A 27,744-nucleotide genomic window follows, 5' to 3' on the forward strand; every position below is an offset into this window, starting at 1 on the left:
AGCACAGAGCGCGCGTGTGTGCATGCGTGTGCGATTCGCGTCGCGAGTGTGTGTAAAAGCACAGCCCCGCTCCTCGTTCAGAGAGAGGAGAGATAGATTAGAAAATGATTTAGTTTAGTTTGTGACATTTAAATTCCTCGAAAAAAAACTCTATAACCGATAGCACAACGGTTAAGTTAAAATAGTATTTTTTCTCAGTGACGTGAACGTGTACGTTGGTGTCTAGGGCATGCGCTCGACTACAGCAACAATTGCGCGAGGTTACATGCTACCGTTCCAAGGGACTTTTGACAACGAAAACACCTTTTGAGCGTTGCTGCTGCTGGGCAAACGAAGATGCCAGCTAAAACGCTGTTGCCATTCGACTTGGACGTGCAAACGAAATCATTCGTAAATGCAACGTTGTTGTTTTTCTCTCGTGTAACCTTAGCCTAAGTGATGTAGCTACAGCGGTGGGGGTGCTGGAGACATGATCCTGAACACGGAGAGACCAATCCCATGTCGATCGGAATATGCTCCACATTCTTACCTGCGTAGGGGGAAGTGCAGAATCACTCCAACAGGACACGTTGCTGCTCTCGTTCACGTCTGTAATGAATGAGAAGCAGGCAGTGAATCATGTGGCTGGTTTCGACATAGCACGACAATAGCATCGACTGTTTCGTAACGCAAGACTTTGTTTGCTCTGCATTCTACTCTGCATAAATGCCAAAACATGTCACTCTGTGTGTGGGTTTGTAGTAGGAGTGTGCGTAGTCGTTATTGAGAGTTGTTTTGATCACCATGGAGCCAGCTAAGAAGAGAAGCCGTTCTCAAATGTGGGAACACTTTGATCTGATCAGTCCTAATAAGGTATGTGCATTGTACTCCTTAATAATGTGTAATTCTGAGAGTGTACAAATTAGAGTAGCGTTCGTTTTCTATATGATTAGACATGTGTTGTGTAGCCTATTTATTATGCTTTCTAGATACCAGTTTGGATGCAATTAGATTTTCTTACGGGTCAAGTACTTGCTGTGTCATCAGCAATTGGCCTATAATAACAATACGTCCTCAATGCTGAGGCACTTCAGAGCCAAGCATGAGAAGGAGAACCAGCAGGACTCAGATCAAGGTAGGTTTAATAATAATAATAATAACTTTATTTGTACAGCACCTTTCATAAAGGGGGTTGCAGTTCAAAGTGCTTTACATCAGTAAGAAATAAGACATAAAATCGGTGTAAAATGAACAGCAAGAGCAAAGCATAAAGTGGGATAAAATAATGCAGATATATTAAGCAAATCATATCAGAACCTAACGTTCCAATAGGCTTCTGTAATCTGTTACAAAACAGGATAAAGGTCAGAGTATGCACCCAGCGGATAGTGGGGCGTGGAGATAAAAAGTTAATAAAAAAATATTTAAAGAAAATAAAAATATCTGGTAGGGGACTCCACTTACTACAGCTTGCCCTCCCTTTGATTGATTGATTGATTGATTGATTGAAAACTGTATTAACAGATTGCAGAATGGGTACAATACAGTACGGCTCGGGCAGCGCAGCGGAGATTGCGCTTGTCACCAATGCAAGAGACTCCGGTCTCGAATCCGGGTGTCGGCATTGCCTCCGGCTTGGGCCGGCCGTCATACTAACTCGATTGGCAGAGTTAGAGGGTGAAAGTCGATGGGTGGTAATCTGGACGTTGTGGACAGCGACTCCTACAGGTCGGTTGGTGGACGCCTGCACAGCAGAGACAGGAAATGGTGGGGGTAGTGTGAGCCTCCCACACGTTACACCTCGCTGAATGAGAGTCCGCGCTGGCAGGTGAAAAGATGCGACAGACTGCCTCCTCGTGTATCGGAGGGGACACGTGATGCAAGGCTTCTATCCTCCCTACAACCGGCCAGTGGGGGGCATATGCGAGCAACATTCAAGACAGGGGAGGGGAGAATTGGCACAGCGAAATTGGGACGAGAGAAAAATAGAAAAAGGAGAAAAAGTGGATACAAAAAAAATATATATACAGTACGGCTCAATACAAAACAACTGCTAAGAGGATGCAGACCACATCGGGGTCCCCCATTTTCAATTCATCATGACATTTATGACATACAAGACAAACAGATGTACAGAACTGTGTAGTAAAAAGAGATCATAAAAAATATATACATCCAAAGGGGAAGAAACTGTACATTGGTGGGGGGGGAGGTATTGGACATTTACAGGGGCCAGTTTCTAATTGCAGCCACCCGTAGGTGCTCTTTGAGAGCGGTTTTGAAGAAGGGTAGGGATTCACATTCCTTCATGGTTTTGGGTAGGGCGTTCCACATTGTTGTGGCATAGTTGCGAAACGTGTTTAGTCCCATGTTTGAGCCGAATCTGGGTTGAACATGATTTGTGGAACTCCCTCTGGTGTTGTGGGCGTGGAATTCACTGACCTTTGGGAAGTATTTCGACATGTACATGGGTATCCCAGTGGTGTAGTGTATATTGTAGACCAGGCCCATTGCAAGTTGCTGTACTCTGTCGTCTACTCTAAGCCATCCTAGGTTGTCAAAATGTGCAGGGGTGAGGTGGGTTCTAGGAGTAAGGCCAATAGGGCTGTCTTAAATACTTCAATGCTTTGTTCGATGGGCACGGGATTTGTGGGAAAATAAAATTTGAATACACATTTCTTTTTATAATATATATATATATATTTTTTTTTGTGTGCAAAATCTTGCGCCTTCAATTCCAATGCAACGGACGTCATACACCTCATTAACTCTGCCTCTCTTTGTTAACTACAACAAGCACATGGAGATTCCTCATTAACTCTTCTCCGTGTTGAATACAACTTGCTGCTTTTATAAAGCCTCAAATGACTGCTTACAATATTTCATAAAAACAAAGTGTTTCGTTTGTCTAAGATTAAAACTTTACAGCACTGACAATTCTCTATAGTATTTTTTTGTTTTACCGGTGTTTGATAAGACACCCAGTCAGCAGCAGTGTCCCGACCCATATACAAACCATTTTTGCTTTATAGACGAAGGTTGCAACATAATATGTAATGTAATGTCATTGGCTGTGTAACGGAGAGCAGCCGCAGAGGCAGCGCAGCTCTGAACTCATTAATTTAATTAATTAATCCAATCCACTTTATTTATAGAGCACATTTAAAAACAACAAAGTTGACCAAAGTGCTGTACAAGTCCCACAACATAAGAAAATAAATAAATAAAAATTATAAATTATTATAATTTTTTTTAATCTCAAAGCTTCAAATTAAAATCAAATCTCGGCTCCGAAGCTTCGAAGGCCAAAAAAAAGCTTTGAAGGTCAGCCCTTAGCAGTAGTCTGACCAGTTTGTTTTGTGATGTTTGTAGCCTTGTTTTAAGGGCCTTTGATGTGATTTGGTACCATGAGGTGCAAGAATAGTCGTAGTACCCTTGAATGAGTGCTCCTGTTAGAGTCTACAAGGTATTCTTGTTTACCAGAGAGGAGATCCGGTACAAGAATTTTGTTAGTTGGTTGACTTTTTTTTATTACATTGGTTGCCATTTTGTCACAGGAAAGATTTGCCTCTAGGATGGAACCCAAGTAGGTAATTTCATCTTTCCTTGTGACAATCATGTCACAATAATGTCACCCACTGTAACAGAGAAGCCGTATTACCAAACAGAATGTAAAGACGACTTTGAACTGTTAAATAGTAATCCAGAAAAAAAATGTGCACTCATTTCATCATTCATGTCTTTTCTATTCTACTAAAACGGAATCAAAACAATAAACAAGGTGGCCTGTTGGGATCTGAAAAACAGATTTTTTTACCCATCAGGGCTGTACGCTAAGCTTTTTCACTAGGGGCACAGGTGCCCCTAAATGAAAAATGTAGGGGCACAGAATATTTTTTATGGGCACTTTTTTAAATAACAAAACCCAATTTTTTTTAATGAAAGTACTGTATATTTGTATGTCTCTAAATGTTTTGATGGATTGAAAATAGAGGACCCTTATGTAAACAAGCCGAAAGTCTTTTTCTGGTCTTCATCCTCCAGTCTTAGCAGTTGTTGTATTGAGCTGTACTGTATTGTACCCATTCTGCAATCTGTTAATAACGTTTTCAATCAATCAGACAAATGTATAGAAAAGCTTTTATTATAACATTCTTTCATATAACAAAAAAATATATTATTGTTTAAGAAAATGTTTTAGCCCTATGCTTGAATATTATTTTAGGCATGGCAACAAATAAAATAATAATAAAATAAATAAATAAATAAAATAAATAAATAGGCTACACGTCTCTCTTTTTGTGTTACTAATTGGGCTCACCGATATGAACATAGGCCTCTTTACTTACTTAAAAAAAGGAAACATCAACAAGTATGTTTATGGTATTCCACCATGCCATGTGTTTTATTTTATAATGCTCATGATTATTGCTGAAGTCTGAGTCATGCATTACTCACTGGCTTTCATAACGAAGGTTATCCTATAACCCTAGTTATATGAATACTGGCTGAGCGTCTCGCTCTGCAATTATGAGATGTCATCTCCTGCCCCTACTGTACGTGACCACGCCTACTCCCGTGCGTGCCTACTAGGGCTGTCCCCGACTAAGGATTTGGATGGTCGACTATGATTGGCCAAAATGTCCCGTTAGTCGACTATTGGTAGACAAAAAAAAAAAAAATATATATATATATATATATATATAATTATATATATTTTTTATTCCATTTGGGCTGTGGGGGGTGCTTAATGTCTGAACGAGTCGACTGAAGGCTTCTTGTCCTGAAAAAGCATGCAATTGGTCCACTGATGGATACATCTTGATATTTGTCTAGTCTAGTGTGTTCATTAGATGGGTGAAATCCTCTTTCAGTGCCTCTGTGCCTGTTTTCTAGGGCTGACCTTCGAAGCTTTTTTGGCAATCGAAGCTTCGGGGCCGAGCTTCGATTTTAATTCGAAGCTTCAATTTTTTTTTTATCTTATGTTGTGAGACTTAAACTTTGTTGTTTTTAAATGTGCTCTATAAATAAAGTGGATTGGATTAATTAATTAAGTAGCCCCTTTCGTGACTGTGACGCAGCCAACAAGGTTTCACTCGGCTGCGCTGCCTGGGTGCAGTGGGGCTGCTCTCACAGCCAACGACATGACATTACATAATTATGTTGCAACCTTCGTCTATCAAGCAAACAATTATATAAATATTTATATGTAGTTGATAGAGACAAAGGCAGAATTCGACTTAATTAAGCACGTTTTATTACGAAATTTTTTTATATGGGTCGGGACACTTTAAAAAAGCAGCACAATGAACACAAATCTGTCCGACATACCGGTAGTCTTAAATAACAAACGGCATTGCTTCGCTTCTTCATCGACATGTCTGCTGCACATGTCCTTGTTTTCAACACAGTGCTTGTTGTAGAGAGGTGGAGTCGAGGCGCCGCTTACTTTCGTTTAATTGGAATAGAGGCGGGAAGGCGCCGCTTACTTTCGTTTCATTGGAATGGAGGCGCAAGATTTTGGAGGGGAAATTATTTTTTTAAATTAAAATAAATGTAATTTTATTTTTTATTTTTTTACTTCGATAATTTTTTTACGTTCAAAGCTTGTGCCATCGAACGAAGCTTAGAAGTATTTAAGACAGCCCTACTGTTTTCGTAGGCAGTTGGCCTCTGGTATGCGTGCCATTAGCGTTAGCCACGCTTCTAGGCCTCTTTTCTTTTGGAAAGAATGTAAAAAAATAAAAAAAATAAAATATTATTCGACTAAGAGGTTGGCAGTCGACTACGGCTCCTTTCGACCGATTAGTCGACTAATAGGGGTCAGCCCTAGTGCCTACAAGACACAGGAAGTGGTCACGTCCACGCCCTTCCAAGTTTGAATTAGATACGTGAAAAACATCCAAGAGACCTCAGGGCGCTGAAGAGCGAGACGCTCAGCCAGTATTCATATAACTAGGGTTATAGGATAACCTTCGTTATATATTCATACTGGCCAATCGCGCCATTATGAGATCAAAAGGCGCAGAGCGGACACGTGGCCACGTCAAATGCACCCCCTGAGGGCCCATAAGCCCCTGCCAGGGAGGAGGGGAGTCCCGTCCACCCGCCCGTCCTAACGAAGGGGGGGAGGCAGTCAACTACAACCAATGTGCGAAAAAGGGAACCAGGCACCCTTGAAAGCACAGTGCAAGTGGGGCCACGTGTGACACAGCACTCCGCGGTCCACACCCACCTGCTAGCCCACCTGATGGCGGGATGCAGGAGAGGTCCTGGACCTCAGGACTGCCTGGGAGACAGAGCCCCCAGTCATGTCCATGAGGTAAAACCTAACAAAAGGACCCGGGGAGGACCAGGAGGCCGCAGCGCAGATGTCCTCCACCGAGGCCCGCCCAAAAGGGGCAGCAGAGGCCGCCACTCCACGAGTAGAGTGTGCCCTGGCGCCCACAGGGGGAACCTGTCGAGCCAAAGTGTAGCAAAGGGCAATGCCCTCGCACAACCAATGTGACAGGCGTTGCTTGGACAGCGCCTTACCCGCGTGTGAGCCACCGTAACAAACAAACAGTTGATCGGTAGCCCTGAGATCCTGCGTGCGACTAAGGTAAACCTTCAGCACACACAGGACACAACAGGTGAAGGCTCGCCTCCAACTCACTAGCGTGAGGAGGGTGAAACGCCTGAAGCACAATATCCCTGGAGCGATAAGAGCTCCGGATATTCTTTGGCACGAAGGCCGGATTAGGTCTCAGAGTCGCACTGCTATCGGCCCGAATAGACAGGCACTCTGACCGCACCGAGAGAGCACACAGCTCACACACACGCTTAGCGGAGGTGATGGCCAAAAGGAACGCGGTCTTAAAGGACAGTCGATCCAATGGCGCCTGCTCAAGAGGCTCAAATGAGGCCGCCAACAACCGTCCCAGGACCAGTTGGAGGTCCCAACTCGGAGACAGTGCACGTTCCACAGGCTTGGGACGCCATGCGCCAAGCCGGAAACGTCCCACGAGAGGGTGGCTGAACAGTGTTCTGCCCTCAAAGCCCACATGACAAGAAGATATAGCTGTGGCGTATACCTTCACCGTCGAGGCCGACAGCCTATTCAGGATAGACTGGAGGAAGGAAAGAACCGAGTCCAGGGGGCATGACACCGGGTCCAGGCCGGCAACCTCACACCACTCTTGAAACATATGCCACTTCCCTGCGTAAACCGCCGTAGTGGACGGAGTGCGCGCGTTCTGGATGGTGTTAACCACAGTAGGGTTAAGACGCATCCCCTCCAGATTCACCCTTTCAGCAGCCAAACCATCAAAGGCTGCCCCAGAACAGGAGGCAGAAACAGTGTTCCGCGTGCCTGAGAGAGGGCCCGCGGTGACCACGGAACAGGCCACGGCGGGGCCACCAAGAGCTGAATCAGGGCCGGGAACCACACAGCTGTGCCCCGGTCCGGCGCGACCAGGATCAAAGTCCTGCGCTCCCGACGTACCAAGGTGAACAGCCTCTGGCATGTTAGAACAAGGTAGATAAGGGAAGTCGGCAAATCAGATCCGTAACTTCGGGATAAGGATTGGCTCTAAGGGCTGGGTCGGTCGGGCTGAGGTGTGAAGCGGGGCTGGGCTTGTGCCGCGGCTGGAGGAGCAGTCGACCCATCGCCCTCCTCTCTCCGCCGCCGGAAGCTCGGAAGTCGGCCCGTTCTGTGTCGTCTTCGTGGGTTCCGCGCTTCGGCGTGGTTCTCGCGGGGGCTCTGCGGGGCGGTGTCCGGCAGCCGGGTCGATGGAGGGGTTGGGGTACGGTGGTCGTCGGCCGTGACTCTGGACGTGCGCCGGGCCCTTCTCGCGGATCACCCCAGCTACGGTGCTCGTCGGTGCCTCCTCACGGGGTGCCGGCGCGTCGCCTCGGCCGGCGCCTAGCAGCTGACTTAAGGTGCTTTCTCACTCACCATTCCGGTCCGGACCGTCCTCATTCCAGGTAGGGTGCGAACTCGGTGCAAACTCCCCCCCCCCCCCACCCCCCTCTCCCCCCTCTAGTTTGTGTACACACTTCAGTCTTGGTTCGCTCCGGGTTCTGTTTACGGTTTGCGTTTTGAGCGTCTAAGCTTGCCGTAGGCGATGATGTCACGCTCGAAACTGTAAACACAGGAAGACACGGCGGTGGAGACTGGATGCTGATATAAAATAAACAAATAACCAATAAATATGAAGTTATATTTGAACCTCTGTTGTCAAGCCTCGTCAATATAACCCACCCCCCTTTTCTCACAAATGGAACTGGTGTTGTGGAGTCCGCGTTTGAGCGTTTTGCAGGGTTAACGATGACGCTAAGCTAACGGCTAACGCTAGTTAGCTACTAGTAACATTGCTCGCATCAATTATATTGAATGTCATTGATCTACCGGTCGATCACGGCCGACTGGTTGGGCAGTTGGGCACCACTGGTCTATAGAAATAAATGCATTCGAACAAGAAAGTATAGTAGATATAATAGCTATGGCAAAAAAAGTTACCAGGCTTAATGCGAGCCAGGGAAGTCTTTACCCCCTTCCGTGACTGCTATGTGCAAGCCAGGGGCTTTATATCCGATATATTTCAAAGATATATAGAAGATATAAATATCGTTTTAGTGGGTATTGTCCAGTTGTTGCTGTGCGTTTTTATCTGCCCACAATTCAAGCAAGTAACGACGTTGTGTGTGTCACTGGCGCGCACCCAGAACCACCTATTTCAAGCGTCCCAGGTTCAGCGGGGGGTAGTATGAATCAGCGCCGCTTCGCACCCAAAAGGGGTGTGTCCGTCTGAGTGAGAACACTCCCCCCCCGTCCCCGGGGGGCGCTGATTTGACCCCGAATGGTGAGTGAGAAAGGCCCCTTAGAACTGGTGCGGACCAGGGGAATCCGACTGTTTAATTCAAACAAAGCATCGCGAAGGACCGAGGTGGGTGTTGACGCGATGTGATTAGGGTCTATTCCCTCAGCCATCTTTCCAAGCAGTCACATGAAAAGTAAGCATCAAGCCTGTGATGTTCTCAAATCAATAAATACTATCAGTACTATCAAAATAATCAACATACCTGTGTTGTATAGACAAAGACCCTACAGCCTTAACACTTTCGGGGCCATCCACGTATATATATACGTTATTGGGCGCCAGCTGTTACTGGATCGTTTTCCCTTTTTTTACGATTTTAATATCCTATTCAATGTCAGGGACCTGTATGTTGCCGTTAAAAGGCATACTGGGACTCCGAAGGTGCAGTACCGGCCAGATCCTGCTAGTAGGCAGTATCGAGAGTGCAGTAAACCCTGTTCCAGACCGGGTGCTACACTTAACACTTTGAGTGCCACGGACGCGTTTTGTCGTTAGTTCATGCCGCCAGTTGAGTGCCAGCAACGCTATATAGCGTTTGTTTGTAATTTTTTTATTTATTAGCGAGTTGAATTCATATTTCATCAATCGAGCCTCACGCTAGTGTTGCAGACTCTCTCTGAGCTCAATTGGGAAAATACCGCCCCCTATCGTCTCTCCCTGTGTAACTGCACCCCATTGGTTTAGACTGATGGGGGGGGGGGGTCCAGCCTCCTCATGTTACTTCTCCGGCGAGGCATCTGAAGAGACCCAAGTTGATCGCAGAGCCGGAAAACGCGTGGAATACATATTTACAGTACCCAACGCTGAATCAATAAACGCGATCGATATTTAGAATGGCGATCAGGGTGGCGGTTAGGTGGCCGAGCGGAGATTGCGTTCGTCACCAGCCCCGGAGCTGAGCTGGATTTGCCTGTTCGAATCCAGCTCACAGCTCCGGGGTTGTCACCAGCTTGGCTGGCCGTCTGCACTGATACAATTGGCTGTATCAGAGGGTGGGAGAAGCTGGCGGGGTGGGTCCGGGTCGTTGTAAACAGCGACTCCTACAGTTCGGTCGGGGCGCCTGCTAAGCGCGGATTGGACGTGAGGGGGATAGTGTGGTCCTCCCACACGCTACGCCCTCTCAATGAGAATCCGCGCTGCCAGGTGAAAAGAAGCGGTGATTGGCTGGACGTGTGTCGGAGGAAGCACGTGGTAGCCTCCACTCTCCCAGATGATCTGACTGTGGGGGGTAAGTGCGCAGCGACCAGGAAGGGACTGGGAATTGGCATACGACTAACATTGGGATGGGAGAAAATCGGCGGAAAATGGAGGGGGAAAAAGACCAATAAAAAAATAAATAAAAATAATGGCGATCAGGAATTGGAATCATCTTTTTGGATAACATCTGATCTGAGGTAAGCAATTTATTTTACCAGTCTTGGGGTAATCGGATCTGTTTTTACCTATATATCAGTGTGTGCCCCATGTGTGTGTGTGCGCGCTGATCAGGAAATGAGAGAATATATTTTTCAGATCGCTTCTATAGCGTGCATAAGTACACATATACTATCGATAATCTAGCGTTTATTTGAAAACTATTCATAAATAGGCCGAAAAATTACAACGTTTTTTGTGTATGCCAGAATATTCCAGTAAAGGGCGTTTATCACGGAATCTATATATTTTCCTGAAAAACGAGGGCTTTTCAAAATGCTATAAAACGGAAATGAACCGATTAAAAAACAATCCGTCTCGACAATATTGACTGCAAACAAGTCATTGATAAACGACGGGCAGATTAGACACATTTTAATTAATTTAAAACAGAGATTATGCGTTCACAACGCTATCATTGAAGTGGGTGGTGGCATTCAACCATGTTTTACCATGTTAACAGTGGCAACCAAAGTGTAATGTCTCCGGACGGACTTTTCTAGTAATGGGAAACCTAGGGCTTCACCCGATCACATTGAATCGTTTTCGGGACCCCTGATCCATATGTTGTGGTGGGTTATGTCGTGGACCAGATGGACATAGGATGGACCAGATGGCGATCAAATAATTGGAATATTATTTTTGGAATACCACCGACCACGGGTAAGGACCATCTGACATCAATTTCAGCTTGATCGTGCAAGGTTATCATACCCATCCCCCTGATCGGCGTGTGTTGTGGTAATAACGAATGACGTTACTGGCAATCAAATAATTAGAAACGACCCCCCCCCCCCACTATCATGCATGCATGATGAAACATAATACGCATCATATGCATTTGATTTGAAAATAGTAGCGTGTCCAGGGACGAAACGCTAATGGTTTTAGTAGAATTCACGTTGCGCCCTATAGCCAGCCTCCCAGGAATTAGCCTGGATCATTCTGAAATTATACTCATTCACCACAGGATAACGCGTGAACGTATTCATGAAAAAATGTATTCTTTTTTGCATCTTGAAGTAGTTAGTCAAAATTTTATGACCATGGTATTGTATCCATAGCTATAATATAAAATATAGATTTAGCTCTACAAACAAGGTGACGCAGTGAAATTATGTAATGAAAACCTGGCCGTGCTAGCACATGATGGGGAAATCGAATGGCCCCGAATGTGTTAATCAATAGGTGACAGAATAAAAATTCTCAAATTAATTTTCAAGAATTCACATAGTAAAAAAAATATTCTTAACCTCACATCTAGAAACTTAAAAAGATTGTATCTACGTTGCACAGAGTCTTCCATCTCTGGACCTAAAGATTTCCCTATGGATTTATTCTAGGGATGTCCGATATTATCGGCCTACCGATATTGGCATTGAAATGTGATATCGTAAATGATGGTTTTTCAAATATTATTTGTTTACATTTATTTAACCTTTATTTACCCAGGCAAGCAAGTAAGAACAAATTCTGATTTTATTTATTGTCAAAAGTATGCATAATGTTGTGTTAATTCCACAACAAGAGATATGTAATGTTAATTACCTGAAATTATTCCGTTTGGGGGGGGGGGGGGCCTGCATATATCGGTATCGGTTGATATCGGTATCGGAAATTAAGAGTTGGATAATATTGGTATAGGTAAAAAAGCCAATATCGAACATCCCTAATTTATTCCCAACTGTATTTGACCAGGGACCAGCCATATACAGGAGCAGTGATGCGTTGCTCATGGGACGGGGCTCCGTGCAACTAAAGTTTTGTGAGCAGAAGTGCGTGCACACAGGAATGCGCTGCACTCGACTGATGCGCCAACTCGCAGTACCCACCTGGCTACTTTGCATATCAATAGCGCCGGTCGTCAGGCGTTACATTCCATTCGTAGAGGCAATTAGGCATCGTCTTTAGTCTTCCTTATGCGAGGGAACATTTATGCGCATGCGCGGGAGCGTGCGCACAACTGTGCTGCAACAGAGGAAGGACAAGAAGAGAAAAGAAAGACAAGAAAAAGAAAAGTAACATACTGATATCCTGATGGTCTGTGGGCTCCTCCTTCAGCCCAGTGGACATATCCATGGGTGGGTCTAGTGTGTCCTGAGCCTCTTCTTTCTTAATCATCAGTGGGTCACTGGGTAGATCTGGAGCAGAGGGAGACAGAAACTAAGTACTTACAGTGGCATGAAAAAGTATTTGCCCACTTTCTGATTTCCTATGTGATTACATATTTGTCAAAATATATTTTTTTCTTTTAGCGGCTGGGTGGCGCAGCGGTCTAATCGCTCGTCACCAACGCGTGATACACCGGTATCCAATCCGGCTGTCAGCGTTGCCTCCGGCTTGGGCCGGCCGTCATATTGACTCAATTGGCAGAGTCAGCGGGAGGGGAGTCGATGGGTGGTAATCTGGTCGTTGAGCGACTCCTACAGGTCGGTCAGGGCGCCTGCACAGCAAGGACAGGAGATGTCGAGGGTAGTGTGAGCCTCCCACACGTTACACCTCGCCAATGAGTCCGCGCTGGCAGGTGAACAGAAGTGGCTGGCTGACTCTGCATGTATCGGAGGGGACATGCGATAGTATCTATCAACCCTCCCTATGACCGGCCAGTGGGGGGCACATGCGAGCAATGATCAAGACAGGGGAGGGGGGAATTGGCACGACTAAATTGGGATGGGAGAAAAACAGAAAAGGGAGAAAAAGTGTATCAAAAAAAATATATATGTTTTTTTTTATCTTTATAGAAAATCTAAGACGGGATGTAATCGAGTCCTGAGCCTCTTCTTTCATGATTGATTGACGGAGGTAGATCTGGGGCAGAGAGAGACAGCAACTAAGGAAATACTCCAGTATTTACAGTATATTTTACAAATTATTATATTTACGTATATACCGAACTGTATATAAAATCAAACATACTTCCTTTTCCTCCATTACATTTATTAAAATATATGAAAGAAAATTGGTAACTTAACAGGCAGCAAATCAGAACAAGCGAAGCAAGACCACTGACCCCTTTAGATAATAATACATCACAGTTAGGCCTAACAAAAATAATGGTTGGTTTCCGGTTGCCGACCGACCCTGCCGATTTAGGTGCGACCCAATATATTTTATGAGTTTTTAAAAAAAATTATATAAAAAAAAAGAAAAAAAAATCAGATTTTTTTTTTTTTTTTGAATAAAGTTTCATAGAAATCTTAGTCAAACATTTAGTATTATGGATATTAAACATGCTGGCAGAGTACATGCATCCATGTTGTTGTGAACATTTTAATTAAATAAAGAAATTCCCTATCCATAGTCGCCGTGGGAAAGAATAAAATAAAAAAAAATAAAAAATTCCCTACCTACCCATGGCCAAACTGACAACCAACAGGAAACCAACAATATTTTTTATTATGCCTTAGGACCACTTCTATCAGCTTAGTCCTCCTGGTTGCAAATAATTCAATCCAACAGGGGAACAGGACAAAGGTGTTCCATTTATAAAAGATACCAGAAGTGCTCCAAATAGTTGGGCTAATGTGAACAAGAGTTTGATCAAATGAAAGAATGAGAGGAGAGAAAGCTATGGAGACAAAGACTGAGACATACAAACATGCTGGAGCAGAGGAAGGAGAAGACTAAATCCAGATAAGAGAAAAACAACGTACTGATCTCCTGGTGGTCTATGAACTCCTCCTTCATCTTCATCTCTTGCTCTTCTTCTTTAATAACCAGTAGGTAGCTCTGGGTGGATCTGGTAGCTCTGGGTGGATCTGGGACAGAGGGAAACACAACTCAACATACTAGTCTTTATTTACTTCTGGGTCTGGAGCAGGGGTGTAAAAAGTACCCAGAAATTATACTTAAGTGAAAGTATGGGTACAGTCTCAAAGTATTACTCAAGTAAAAGTCAGAGTATCTGGCTTAAAAACACACTCGAGTAAAAGTAAAAAAAAGTTTCTACTTTTAAATGTACTTAAGTACGACAGTCTATTCTTCTGATAGCAGGTGTTTAATCAAAGATCCCCACTTTCTAGTCTTGCACAAGGACCAATAAGCATGGCATGGGTGGGTTCATTTTCAATTGATGGGGATTTGATTGGCTGTTTTTAAATAAAGTGCAGCCGCAGGATTAATAACGTTAATGTTAGTTCGGCCAGAGAAACAAATATACTAATTAAAATGGTTGGACCTGCGAGATTTGTACTTTGTAGGTCTGCATTTTAAATGTAAGGAGTAAAAAGTTTATTTTTATTTTCTCTGAAATGTAATTGAGTAAAAGTACAAGTATACAAACTGAATAATACTAGAGTAAAGTACAAATCCCCATAAACAGTACTTAGGTATTGTAACGAAGTACAATTACTCAAGTACTTTACACCCCTGGTCTGGAGTCTAAGGGCCCTTTCTCACTCAGGTATTGGGATCAAATCACCGCCCCGGAGCACTCACCCCTTTTGGGATGCGAAACGGCGCTGATTCGTTTTACCCCCCGCTGAACGGGGCCAGTTGGATTAGGTGGTCTCGGAATCGGGCCGTGGGAACGGGGGGCGTGACACACACAACGTCGTTACTGTCATGCTTGCTTGAATTTTGGGCAGATAAAACCACCTCAACCAAAAACAAGCATGTGGAACCTCACAGCTCAGTGGATGAAAACATGAAGCCACATTACAAAGCACAGCACTTCTGGCTCGCATTAGGCCTGGCAATTTTTGTTTGCCATGCTATTTCTATACATTAGTTTCTTGTTTGAATGCATTTATTTCTATTAGACCAGTGGTGCCCAACCAGTCGGCCGTGGTCGACCAGTAGATCAATGACATGTAATATAATTGCCACGAGCGATGGGATGTTAGCTGCTGGACAGGCTAAGCTAACTAGCGTTAGCCGTTAGCTTAGCGTTAGCCATTGCTGTATACTATACTTTCTTGTTCGAATGCATTTATTTCTATTAGACCAGTGGTGCCCAACCAGTCGGCCGTGGTCGACCAGTAGATCAATGACATTCAATATAATCGATGAAGCAATGTTACTAGTAAAAGGCTAAGCTAACTAACGTTAGCCGTTAGCTTAGCGCTATCGTTAACCCTGCAAAACGCTCAAAAGCGGACTCTACAACACCATCCATTTGTGATAAAATGGGGTGGGTTATATTGACAAGGCTTGACAACAGAGGTTCAAATATAACTTCATATTTATTGGTAATTTTGTTCATTTTATATCAGCATCCAGTCTCCGCAGTAGCGTTAAGACACTTCCTGTTTACATTTTCGAACGTGACATCATCGCCTACGGCAAGCGTAAACGCTCAAAAGGCAAACCGTAAACAGAACCCGAAGCGAACCAAGACCGCAGTGTGTACACAAACTAGAGGGGGGAGAGGGGGGGGGGGGTTCGCACTCTGACCCGGAATGAGGACAGTACGGGACCGGTACGGACAGAATGAGTGAGTGAGAAAGGCCCCTAAAGTGTCTTCAGTAGGAGGTCTTGTTCTGACTTACAGAGGTCCTGCTGCTCGGATTCCTCCTTCATTCTAGCAGGTGTGATCTTGGACGTCTTCTACTGGAACTGGAGTTTTGCTACAACAAGGATACATGTAAAACGTTTAGTAGACTATTTAGGCCTAATGCCACAATCTAAATCGGATGTTCTTCTTCAGACAAGAATATTCTTGAAAAATGTCACTCAGATCACATAGTGAAGCCCTGAGCTTAAGTACTGCTGACTTGCTTCTGGGAGCTGGGAATAATGTTAGGGAGCAGGAGGAAGAGGCTACTGGGAGCTGGGAATAATGTTAGGAAGCAGGAGGAAGAGGCTACTGGGAGCTGGGAATAATGTTAGGAAGCAGGAGGAAGAGGCTACTGGGAGCTGGGACTAATGTTAGGAAGCAGGAGGAAGAGGCTACTGGGAGCTGGGAATAATGTTAGGGAGCAGAAGGAAGAGGCTACTGGGAGCTGGGAATAATGTTAGGGAGCAGGAGGAAGAGGCTACTGGGAGCCTGGGAATAATGTTAGGAAGCAGGAGGAAGAGGCTACTGGGAGCTGGGAATAATGTTAGGGAGCAGGAGGAAGAGGCTACTGGGAGCTGGGAATAATGTTAGGGAGCAGGAGGAAGAGGCTACTGGGAGCTGGGAATAATGTTAGGGAGCAGGAGGAAGAGGCTACTGGGAGCTGGGAATAATGTTAGGGAGCAGGAGGAAGAGGCTACTGGGAGCTGGGAATAATGTTAGGAAGCAGGAGGAAGAGGCTACTGGCTACATGGCTGATTTGTGGGATGTTTCTGACAAATTCATGCAATTCCCCAAAACAGTCAATTACAATTCAATTCAATTAAAAAAATGTATTAGTCCCGCAAGGGGCAATTTAAAGCATTATACGGCAAACAGCTGTATTTCTATGTTCAAGACAAAACAGGACAAAACAGGGACAAGAGACATACATGACACTTCAAAGCACAAGAGACATGACACTGCCAGAACGGGATCCATACACCGTTGATCTGTCAGTCCAATAAATAAATAGATTCGGTCAGTATAAAAAAAGTGCACTTTCTTCAAAAATATTAAAATCAAGGGGTCAAAGGGTGCACATTAGTAAACGCTCAATGAGAGTTACACACATCTAAGACAAAACATGGATGTTTTAACAACACATAATAAAATACGATATATTAAATAAACAAAGCATTTGAATTGTTCAGCTCAGCATTGGTATTCCTTTGTTTTAAAAAGCGGGAATCGTTGTGCAAGAAATCAATAGGATCATTAGAAGAAATCAAACAAGTGTATATTAGTAGTATTATTAACACAACTCAGTGTGAAATGTTTTACAATGTCACAATCCCCACTCCATTATCTTCACACCTGTCTAGCCCTCATCATCTCCACTCCTGTCTAGCCCTCATTATCTTCAATCCTGTCTAGCCCTCATCATCATCACTCCAGCCAGCTAGCGACCAACATGCTAACCTCCAGTCAGCTAGCCACAAGCATGCTAACCTCCAGTCAGCTAGCCACCAGCGCACTAACCTCCAGTCAGCTAGCCACCAACATGCTAACCTCCAGTCAGCTAGCCACCAGCGCACTAACCTCCAGTCAGCTAGCCACCAACATGCTAACCTCCAGTCAGCTAGCCACAAGCATGCTAACCTCCAGTCAGCTAGCCACCAGCGCACTAACCTCCAGTCAGCTAGCCACAAGCATGCTAACCTCCAGTCAGCTAGCCACCAGCACGCTAACCTCCAGTCAGCTAGCCACAAACATGCTAACCTCGTCAGCTAGCCACCAACATGCTAACCTAGTCAGCTAGCAACCAGCGCACTAACCTCCAGTTAGCTAGTCACCAACATTTGAACGACCACATCAAGAGGTGGACGCGGGCAAATACTGCGGCATGGTCATGCTGGACCTACAAAAGGCCTTCGACACCGTCAATCACTCCATTCTGATTGACAAGCTAAAAGCAATTTTTTTATATAGTTTATCAGTGAGCTGGATGCAATCCTACCTGGAGGGGAGAGAACAGATGTTGGAAGTAAACGGTACTATACCCCCCTCCTCCCAGTGAGCTGTGGTGTTCCACAAGGAAGCATACTAAGAGCACTACTGTTCCTAATGTATGCAAATGACATGTCGTCAGCTTGTGACTGCAACTTGTTCCTGTTCGCGGACGACTCAGCCCTGCTGGTCTCTGACAAGAACAAGTTACAGGTTGAAAAAAACCCTCAGCTCTGAACTCCGCAGAATCTGCACCTGGCTCACTGACAACAAACTATCATTACACCTGGGTAAAACAGAGTCCATTCTCTTCTGATCAAATAACAAACTCAGCAAGACCAACGGCTTCTCAGTTACAGTGGGTGACAATATTGTCACAAGGAAAGATGAAATTACATACCTAGGTTCCATCCTAGAGGCAAATCTTTCCTGTGACAAAATGGCATCCAATGTAATCAAAAAAGTCAACCAACGAACTAGATTCTTGTACCGGATCTCCTCTCTGGTAAACAAGAATACCCTGAAGACTCTGGCAGGAGCACTCATTCAAGGGTACTACAACTATTAGGGGTGGGAATCACCAGAGGCCTCACGATACGATACTATCACGGTACTTGAGTCACGATACGATAGTATTGCGATACTAAATATATTGCGATATGCTGAGTCAACATGTTTTATCTAATAAAATAAAGTTCAGTCTGTTCATCTCACTTCAATCATTTTTATTGCAGAACATGGTATTTTCTCAAGCAGACGGATGTCAACACTGTAATATGTGTTGCATGTACCTGACAAACTGAACTGTTTGTATTACAGTCATATTCCAACTTAACTGAATGCATACTGTACTATTACAGACATGAACAATGCAACTTCCTTATTAAATTTTTTATTAATAAAAAAATTGTATATCGATACTTGGCGTCCCTGTATCGATACAGTATCGCCACGCAAAGTATCGCGATACTACTATGTATAAAAAAAAATGTCCACCCCTAACGACTGCTTGCACCTCATGGTACCAAAGCACCTCAAAGGCGCTAAAAACAAGATTTAAACATCACAAAACAAACTGGTCAGACTACTGGAACCCACCTCACCCCTGCCCACTTTGACAACCTAGGATGGCTTAGAGTAGACGACAGAGTACAGAAACTTGCAATGGGCCTGGTCTACAAGATACACTACACCACTAAGGTACCCATGTATAGGGCTGGGCGATAAAACGATAACGATAAATATCGCGATAAATTATTTCCTCGAAATAAACATGAAACGTGGTCGCAAAGTTTCGATATATCGATTTTCCAAGTTTGGCTCCGTTCAGCCTCGGCTCAGCACACTCACTAACAACAACCAACGTTACGTGATGACGTGCTTACGCACCACAGCTCAGGACTCAAGGCTGCTAGGATACTTAGCTTGCACGGCGCTATTTTATATATTTACGTGCCGAGTATGTATGTGGCGTGAATTCTGATGCCACGGTTATAGTAGTGTGTGGTATACGGTGGACGTCGTTGCAATGTATTGGCGGAACAGAGTATTTTATGGTCATATTTTAGTACATTGTCATGGAATACATCGCTTGGTAACGAAGATGGCTAGGATACTTAGCTCGCACGGCGCTATTTTATATATTTACGTGCCGAGTATGTATGTGGCGTGAATTCTGATGCCACGGTTATAGTAGTGTGTGGTATACAGTGGACGTCGTTGCAATGTATTGGCGGAACAGAGTATTTTAGGGATATTTATTTAGTACATTGTCATGGGATACACAGTACTGCTCGCTCTGGCTAACTGCTAACGTGCGCGGACTGATGACGACATCAACTCGAGACATTCGCAGCAGAAAAACAAGTCTAGCCCGTCCATCGGCACCGGGCATAAAAAGTTAATTAAACTTGACAGACATTATATCGACGATAATTATCGATAGAGTTATATGAAAATAATTTTATAATTTTATCGCGATAACGTTTTTGGCCATATCGCCCAGCCCTACCCATGTACATGTCGAAATACTTCCCAAAGTTCAGTGAATACCACGCCCACAACACCAGAGGGAGCTCCACAAATCATGTTAAAACCAGATTCGGCTCAAACAGATTCGATTCCTCCTACCCAACCCACCCAACCACCTACAATGTACAGCCCCCCCCCCCCCCCCCCCACCTACCCAACCTCCTCCAATGTACAGTTTTTACGTCAAATGTATATACTCTCTTTTCTGGACTCTTTTTGTATCACAAACAGTACTGTATTTGCAAATCTGGTATGTCATAAATGTATAGATGTAGCAGTACTGTCTATCTGTATGTCATATGTCCTGATGAATTGAAAATGGGGGACCCTGATGTAAACAAGACGAAAGTCTTTCTCTGGTCTGCATCCCCTTAACACTTTGAGCGCCGGAGGTTAATTCCGTATTAGTCCCTTGAATGCCACCATCGGCGCCAATGTTAACGTTAATATCGCCTAATCTATGTTTTAAATTATGGCTAAGTGCAGGGCTGTACAGTGCGATATATATGTCGCACGTGCGACACTGACGTCAGTCTGTGCGATGAAAGGATTGACTTCAATAGCACTGGTGCGATGGCCCGCGATGGCCCGCTATCCACTTGGTACTTGTAATCTTGTGCGATTAAATACAATGTCCCTTCTGCGTAAGACTCCATATATCAAACACCAAATCCCATAATCCCTAGCGAACAATATCCCCGCGAGTTGCGAGCAGTGACTCATATCCGCTCGGCTCAGCTCACAACACAGCAGCGTTTGGAACGCGGACATTGAAACAGAGCTAGTGGATAGTGTTGTCGCGACCCAAAACAAATCCCTGCTGTTTTATTCGGCAACGGGTCAAATGCATATAACATGCTTTGCAATCCTCGCGTCATAAAGTCCGAAATGAACGTTACGTTAGCATGAGCTAACAACAAGCTGTTCATAGCCATATAGAGAGAACAGCAGACGGGCAGAGTGAGGAGGAGGGGGCAGACATTCTCCCTTCTCTGTGTGTGTGTGTGTGTGTGTGTGTGTGTGTGTGCGTGTGCGTGTGCGTTTGGAAAGATCACATGAAGTCAGACGAGTATATTATATTTATAGTAAATGTACTGAGGGTGGACAGATAATGTTGATATTTAAACATAAAAAATACAATACAAAATAAATGTATTCATGATCATGCAACATAAAACGGTTGCGTGTTGTGAGTTCCAAAACATTTAACTTAAAGTTTAAAGCTCAATATATCAAAACGTGGCACTTTACAGTGAACAGGAGGTCTATGTGTATTAAAAACAATAGATTGTTTTTCCTTTAAAAGTCTGGAAGAGGTCAAAAATAAAAATGTCAAATGATATTTCCGTTGCCTTTTTTGAGTTGATCTAAATGTTACTGATTGTGTTAAATGGGCTTATGTTATGATATCGTCTCATATCGATTGCAGGCACCTGCATCGTATCATATCGTGGCATATATAAGCAAATATCGTATTGTTGTCCAAAGAATCTATATCGTATCGTATCGTGATGAAACTGGTGATTCCCACCCCTAGTAGAGTCCATACACCCAACACCAAATCCCATAATTCCTTACACGTAACGTGTCTGGCTGTGTGACGTCAACTTGTCAGCATAAAATGACAGCCAAACATGGCACTGCAACTAAATAACACAAATACAATAGGCACATTTGTGACTGTTACAAATATAACACATTTTATACTTGTGCTACAAGATTTTGGCCTGTGCTACAAAACGATCAACCTCTGTAGCACCAGTGCTATGTGCAAAAAAAGTTAACGTACAGCCCTGGCTATGTGTCTAATCTGCCCGTCGCTTATCAAAGAATCATTTTCCAGTCAATGTTGTCAAGGCAGATTATCGCTTCATTTCCGTTTGATAGCATTTTGAAAAGCACCCGTTTTCAGGTGAAAAACAACCCATTCTATGATAATTCTATAACGCTAGATGATCGATAGTATATGTGTGCGCACGCACGTTCGAGCCGCGCGCTGATAATAGCTGCTCTCATTTCCTCATGGCTTTTACAGTGAAAACATCTAGATCACATATCACAAAAAAGCTTATATCTCTGTGAAAACGAGTCTGATTATCCTAACACTGATAACATAGATTCCTTACCTGACATCAGATGGTATCCAAATGGTATATTCCAATTCCTGATCACCATTCGAAAAAATCGATAAGTGTATAGATCTAACGTGTATACAGTAGGAGTCGTAGGACTCATGATCCACGCGGCTCAGAGGCTCCAGGATGAACTCTGGTATACCCCGGCTGCATGAGTGATAAGTAAAATGTGGAGTCAGAAATCCGTTCTCCCATTCACTTTTCATTGAGTCCATTCCAAAAGGGTGATTTACCACCTGGAAGACGATAGGGGGCGCTTTTTTCAGATCCGAGCGGCGGCGGTCCCTGGATATCCAACGGTAGGCTTGCGTGATGCAATATGATTTCAGATCGCTAATAAAAAATCCGAGAATAGCCGTGAGTGGCACTCAAAGTGTTAACAATTGTGTGTATTGAGCTGTACTGTATTGTACCCATTCTGCAATCTGTTAATAAAGTTTTCAATCAATCAATCAACCTATTTGCGCTCAGTCTCTATGGCCTTTCAGCCCCCCCCCCCCCCGCTTCCATGCTCACCCCTAGAGGTGCTTGGCTTATCATTCTAAACACCTCCGTCACCATGCATACCATAAACCAGGGGTGGCCAACCCGCGGCTCGCGAGCCGCATGCGGCTCTTTGCCCGTCAATGTGCGGCTCTTCCATCCATAAAAAAAAAAAAAATGAAATATTTTTTTAACCTTTTTTTTTTTTTTATGTCACTCATTCCATAAGGACGTAGAATAAACATTTACAATTTTTTTTTAAATGGTCCATTTGCATGTTCTTGGTATCTGAATCTAGGGACATATATGGATCAGTGTCAGAAATAGTGTGTCTGTTACTAGGCTTGAGTAAATTGTAATGAACCAAAGGAGAATATCAATTCTATTTAAAAAAAAAATTATCTTTGACTGTAAATAACACCATGCTAAAATTGACCAGACCTGAAAAATCTAAGCAAATGAATAAAGGGAAGATGATTAAACAGAAGGTTTTGTAGATACAGTACTGAATTCTGCCATCTTTTTTATAATGTAAATTTCTCCACCATTTTTCATCATATTGCAACACCGTTTTTTGCAAGACGTTCACAGAAAGGTAGAGAAACTAACTGCGTTCTGTTTTATGGCAATAACGTTCAGGTTTGTGGGAGATAATCCCAAAAAATAAGAGAAATTAAAAAGTAAATCCAGAAGTCAGATGATTGACAGGGGCTGGTGTGAGCTGGGTAGGGTAGTTTTTCGAAATTTGAAAGCCCTGAGTCTCTTCCTTCAAAAGACTACTCACTTTTGGCTGTGCCACTTCCTCCTGTCAATATGCGCCGGTTTCCGACTCAATGCCCTGAGATTTCTATAATCTTATATTTCACTAATAACAGTTAAAATAATTGGTAAACAAACATAATGCTGAAAATATACACTTTTACTGTATATCTCGGGCTTAAGAGGTTAACCCTGTGAGGCCCAAATTAAAAAGAAATTAGCAACTTCAGAGGCCAGAGGGTGGGACATATAAACACATTTACTATCAAATAGCATTGTGAGGCTGAACAACAGGACCAATTGACTATACATGTGCTTAAAGGGGAACTATCTTATAAATGGCTTTTTTCAGTGTTTACCATTGTTTCTTAGCTATGTGGACTTATATTAATAGGATATATGTCTCTAATTCTCATATTGGCGAATTCTTCCAATTCTCCTCTCACAATATTCACCCTCACTGAACTGAGTCATCTGAAAATGTGCATATCTGTGATGTCAGAGATTTCTCAGCTGCATAATAATGTGGCAGTTGATACCAGGCCACACAGTGGTTGGAGCCCAGCCTCAAAACGGCTTAAGATCTTGAGGTAGAAAAATGCGGTTTTTAGTACTTGATTAGAAATACAAAACTATGCATTTTTTTTGAAAAAAACCTAGGTGTTCCATAGACTCACAGGAATTGTGTAAAAGTGCCCAAATAGTGAAAGAAATAGTAAAATAGTTCCCCTTTAACATTTTTTAAATAAACATTATTTTTTTAAATGGCTAAAAGTGATTTTGTAATTTTGCAACCGTGGGTCTCACAGGGTACTTTTAACCCTGTGAGGCCCAAATAAAAAAGACATTAGCAACTTCAGAGGCCAGAGGGTGAGACCTATAAACACATGAAGGGTGCCGTGACTGAAAAAAAAGGTTGAGAAACGCTAGTATATGGTGTGGCTCTTTGTGGTACCACAGTCATTTTTTTGTGGCTCTTAGTCTCTGACTGGTTGGCCACCCCTGCCATAAACCATCCCCCTCACCATCCTCTTACCAACCATCCCCCTGTAATTAGCACAACAAGCACAATGGCTGCGCAGACAGAAGGCTGCTGGCTGTGATTCAGGCTGGTCGGGATGAGATGAGCATTTCACCCATCATGAACTTTTTTTGCCGAGACCTCTTTAAAAAGGAAAACGCCAACATTTTGGGAAATTAGCTTATTTGCCATCTTCCCTGGAGTTAGACAAGAAGATACATACATACCCTTTTCTTATCTGTGCATGCATTTACGCATTTCATTGTATACTCCCGCATTTCATTGTATACTTGTATGCCGTGACAAATAAAACTCTTGACTTGACATTAGGGAACAGCCGCTCCGTTAGCGTAGCTTCATCACTGGAAGTGGGTCAGACCTGTACCCTGACGTTCCCTACAGTGCCCTAAAGTCACGAAATACAACTCCAAAACGTTCCTGTAAACATGTTGTGACCTGTGTATTTACCATGTGGAGAAATAAAAAATAATTGAATTCGACAATTACGTTTTCTAAGCAAATATACTCTGAACTATTTTTTGCCGAACCACTCCTCTCGGGCCGCAGTCAGTGATTTCACGCAACGCAGTGATACTTACTAACGTGGCGCCGTGTTTGTTTACATTCTCATTTCATTCAAAGGATCCGAACCGATTGAAGTTTATGGATACCATGACTTAAAATCCTCTTACCTTGACGATTAAAAGCCTCCCCAATTTAGAAAACAGTATTCCCATGGCTGGTGTTGATATGCTGCTACTGTAGCTAACGAAAACCAACAACCGGTCACTCAAGCAGATAACGAGGGTAATAACTTCCGGTCGGGGAGTTCCAAAATAAAAGAGTGACGTCTATAGCAGCGGAAATACGTTTATTTTGTACATTATCTAACGTTAACACGAACCTAAACTAACTGTACATTGGTGGTGGGGGGGGGGGTTTGGACATTTACAGGGGCCAGTTTCTAATTGCAGCCACCTGTAGGTGCTCTTTGAGAGCGGTTTTGAAGGAGGGTAGGGATTCACATTCCTTCACGGTTGTGGGTAGGGCGTTCCACATTATTGTACACAGGTATCCTTCTGTCGTTTGCTAGCTGACCAAAATGACAAGAATGGGTCACGGCTCCCCCTCCCACCCACCCCCTCCTAATGTACAGTTTCCTCCCCCTCGTATGTATTTTCTGTTAGGATCTGTTTAACAGTACTGTATATTTGAATATCTTGTGTATCACGAATGTAAAAGTACTGTATATCTGTATGTTGCGTATGTCATTATGAATTGAAAATGGGGGACCCTGGGCCTGATGTAAACAAGACGAAAGTCTCTCTCTGGTCTGCATCCCCTTAACTATTGTGTGTATTGAGCCGTACTGTATTATACTCATTCTGCAATCTGTTAATAAAGTTTTCAATCAATCAAGGAACCATCACACAATAAAATGGAGAGCGATGGAATGTTTCCCCCTGTGTGGGCGGGACCTATAAGTCTCTGGCCTTTCAGCACCTGAACCCCCCCCCCCCCCCCCCCCCTCCATGATCTCACCCCCTAGAGCTGCTTGGCTTATCATGAATGAATGAATGAATGAAAACTTTATTTAACAGATTGCAGAATGGGTACAATACAGTACGGCTCAATACATACAATTGTTAAGGGGATGCAGACCTGAGAAAGACGTTTGTCTTGTTTCCATCAGGGTCCCCCATTTTCAATTCATATAGACATTTATGACATACATAACATACATGACATTTATGGCATAGGGACATATAGGTATTTAGTACTGATACATTTGTGACATAGGCGGTATTCAAATATACAGTACTGTTACCCCTAGATCCTGACAGAGTATATACATATGATGGGGAGGGGACTGTACATTAGGAGGGGGTGGGTGGGTGGGAGGGGAATCATTGTAAACACCTCCGTCACCATGCAGACCATGCTGCTGGCTGTGATTCAGGCTGGTCGGGATGAGATGAGCATTACACCATCATGAATTATTCAGCTGTTCAGGAGAAACGTTGTTCAATGATGCACCTCTATGGTTTTCATATCACATCATGAAGCGTTGGGTACCTAGGTCTAGTCCATAGACTTGGCCAGGATCGTTAAGATATGAATGTTGTGTCTCAAAGAGGTCAAGTAGCACTTTTATTTGTATACAACCAGTCAGCTTGTGACTAACTTACACATCTACTAGCTAGCTAACGTTGGTAACAATACTTCCAGTGAAACGTGAACATGTGATCACACTCTTCAACGAGTGGCAGATGAAACATAACTAATAACTAGCTGCTCCTCTCGTCTTTGTTCCAAACCTCAGAGACACACAAACCTCAGGACAAGAAACTAGCAGCCGTTAGCCGCACAGCGTTAGCTCGTTAGCTAAGAGAACGTTATCTAGAAGGAATATTGCTACAGTCTCACCTTGAATGCCTTGGTTGAATCCGCAAACAACGTTTAATAATCCCCACAGAAATGTCCAACAGAACACACTTGTTTACTTCTTGTATTTCGCACCTCGTTTTCAACTCTGGCGGAGCGACGCTGCTTCCTGTTCGAGACATCCAGCCTGTCAATCAACATGACGTAACAAGCCAAGCTCCTCCCACAATAACTCATCCCAGTCAGTGATCACGTGATGCTCATTGCTCATGTTGAGAGTAGGGTCCAGCTGCAGACCCGGGGAATGAATGAATGAATGAAAACTTTATTTAACAGATTGCAGAATGGGTACAATACAGTACGGCTCAATACATACAATTGTTAAGGGGATGCAGACCTGAGAAAGACGTTTGTCTTGTTTCCATCAGGGTCCCCCATTTTCAATTCATATAGACATATATGACATACATGACATACAGATAGTCAGTACTGCTACATCTATACATTTATGACATACCAGATTTGCAAATACAGTACTGTTTGTGATACAGAAGGAGTCAAGAAAAGGGAGTATATACATTTGACGTAGAAACTAGAAGCCTTCTTCTTCTTCTTCTTCTTCTTCTTCTTATTTGAATTTCCGGCAGTGTAGACGCATCGTGGCGTATTACTGCCCTCCACAATGCTTGCTTCGCCCACACTTGAGAAAGTTTACACTCCTCTTCTTCTTCTTCTCATCTTCAAAACACATTTCTATCGTCTCTGTCTCCTTCTTCTCTGCTCCTCTTGTCATACAATCACCCTCTTGGAGGGCCCCCCCAAGAGGGGGAACCCTCCATCTCATCGCCCGCCTGCTTATAGCTTATCCGCAACAGTAAGTTACTTCCGGGGTAGGCCTGATTGGCCCCGACAGGCACGTGACGCGCAACTTTCTCTGCCGCGCGGCACGCTCCGCGGAGCCGAGCGGCAGAGCTTGCGGAATTACGTAACCGTCCAAATACGCCATGACTTTCATTCGGCGCTTCAGCTCACCTGGCAGAGCAGGGCCAGCCGTGTATAGGTGTAACAGACTGACAGCCAATGAAATGGGGTGCATTTGTCACGCTGTCCAAGGAGCTGAACTGCTCTCGTGCAGCCGTGTTCGAATCCCGGTCGGGGCAAAAGCCTGTCATACATTATCAAAGATAAACAGCT

General features: G+C 43.8%; 1 protein-coding gene across 1 annotated transcript in view; it reads right to left on the reverse strand.

The window, feature by feature from the left end:
* Nucleotides 1–26,728, reverse strand: part of LOC311229375 (uncharacterized protein) — a gene marked incomplete at its 3' end in the record, with an annotated part of 48,599 nt that extends 21,871 nt beyond the window's left edge. Inside the window, exons 1-5 of the mRNA XM_084315462.1 lie at nucleotides 26,593–26,728; nucleotides 15,743–15,820; nucleotides 13,907–14,011; nucleotides 12,281–12,394; nucleotides 530–588 (exon numbers count right to left, since the gene is read on the reverse strand). Coding sequence (XP_084171588.1) covers nucleotides 530–588; nucleotides 12,281–12,394; nucleotides 13,907–14,011; nucleotides 15,743–15,773 — 309 coding nt within the window. The 5' untranslated portion in view covers nucleotides 15,774–15,820; nucleotides 26,593–26,728. The remainder of the gene's footprint in view (nucleotides 1–529; nucleotides 589–12,280; nucleotides 12,395–13,906; nucleotides 14,012–15,742; nucleotides 15,821–26,592) is intronic.
* Between the last annotated feature and the right edge of the window lie 1,016 nt (nucleotides 26,729–27,744).

The sequence above is a fragment of the Notolepis coatsorum genome, assembly GCF_963971535.1.
Source record: "Notolepis coatsorum genome assembly, chromosome: 6".
NCBI classification, from domain to species: Eukaryota; Metazoa; Chordata; class Actinopteri; order Aulopiformes; family Paralepididae; genus Notolepis; species Notolepis coatsorum.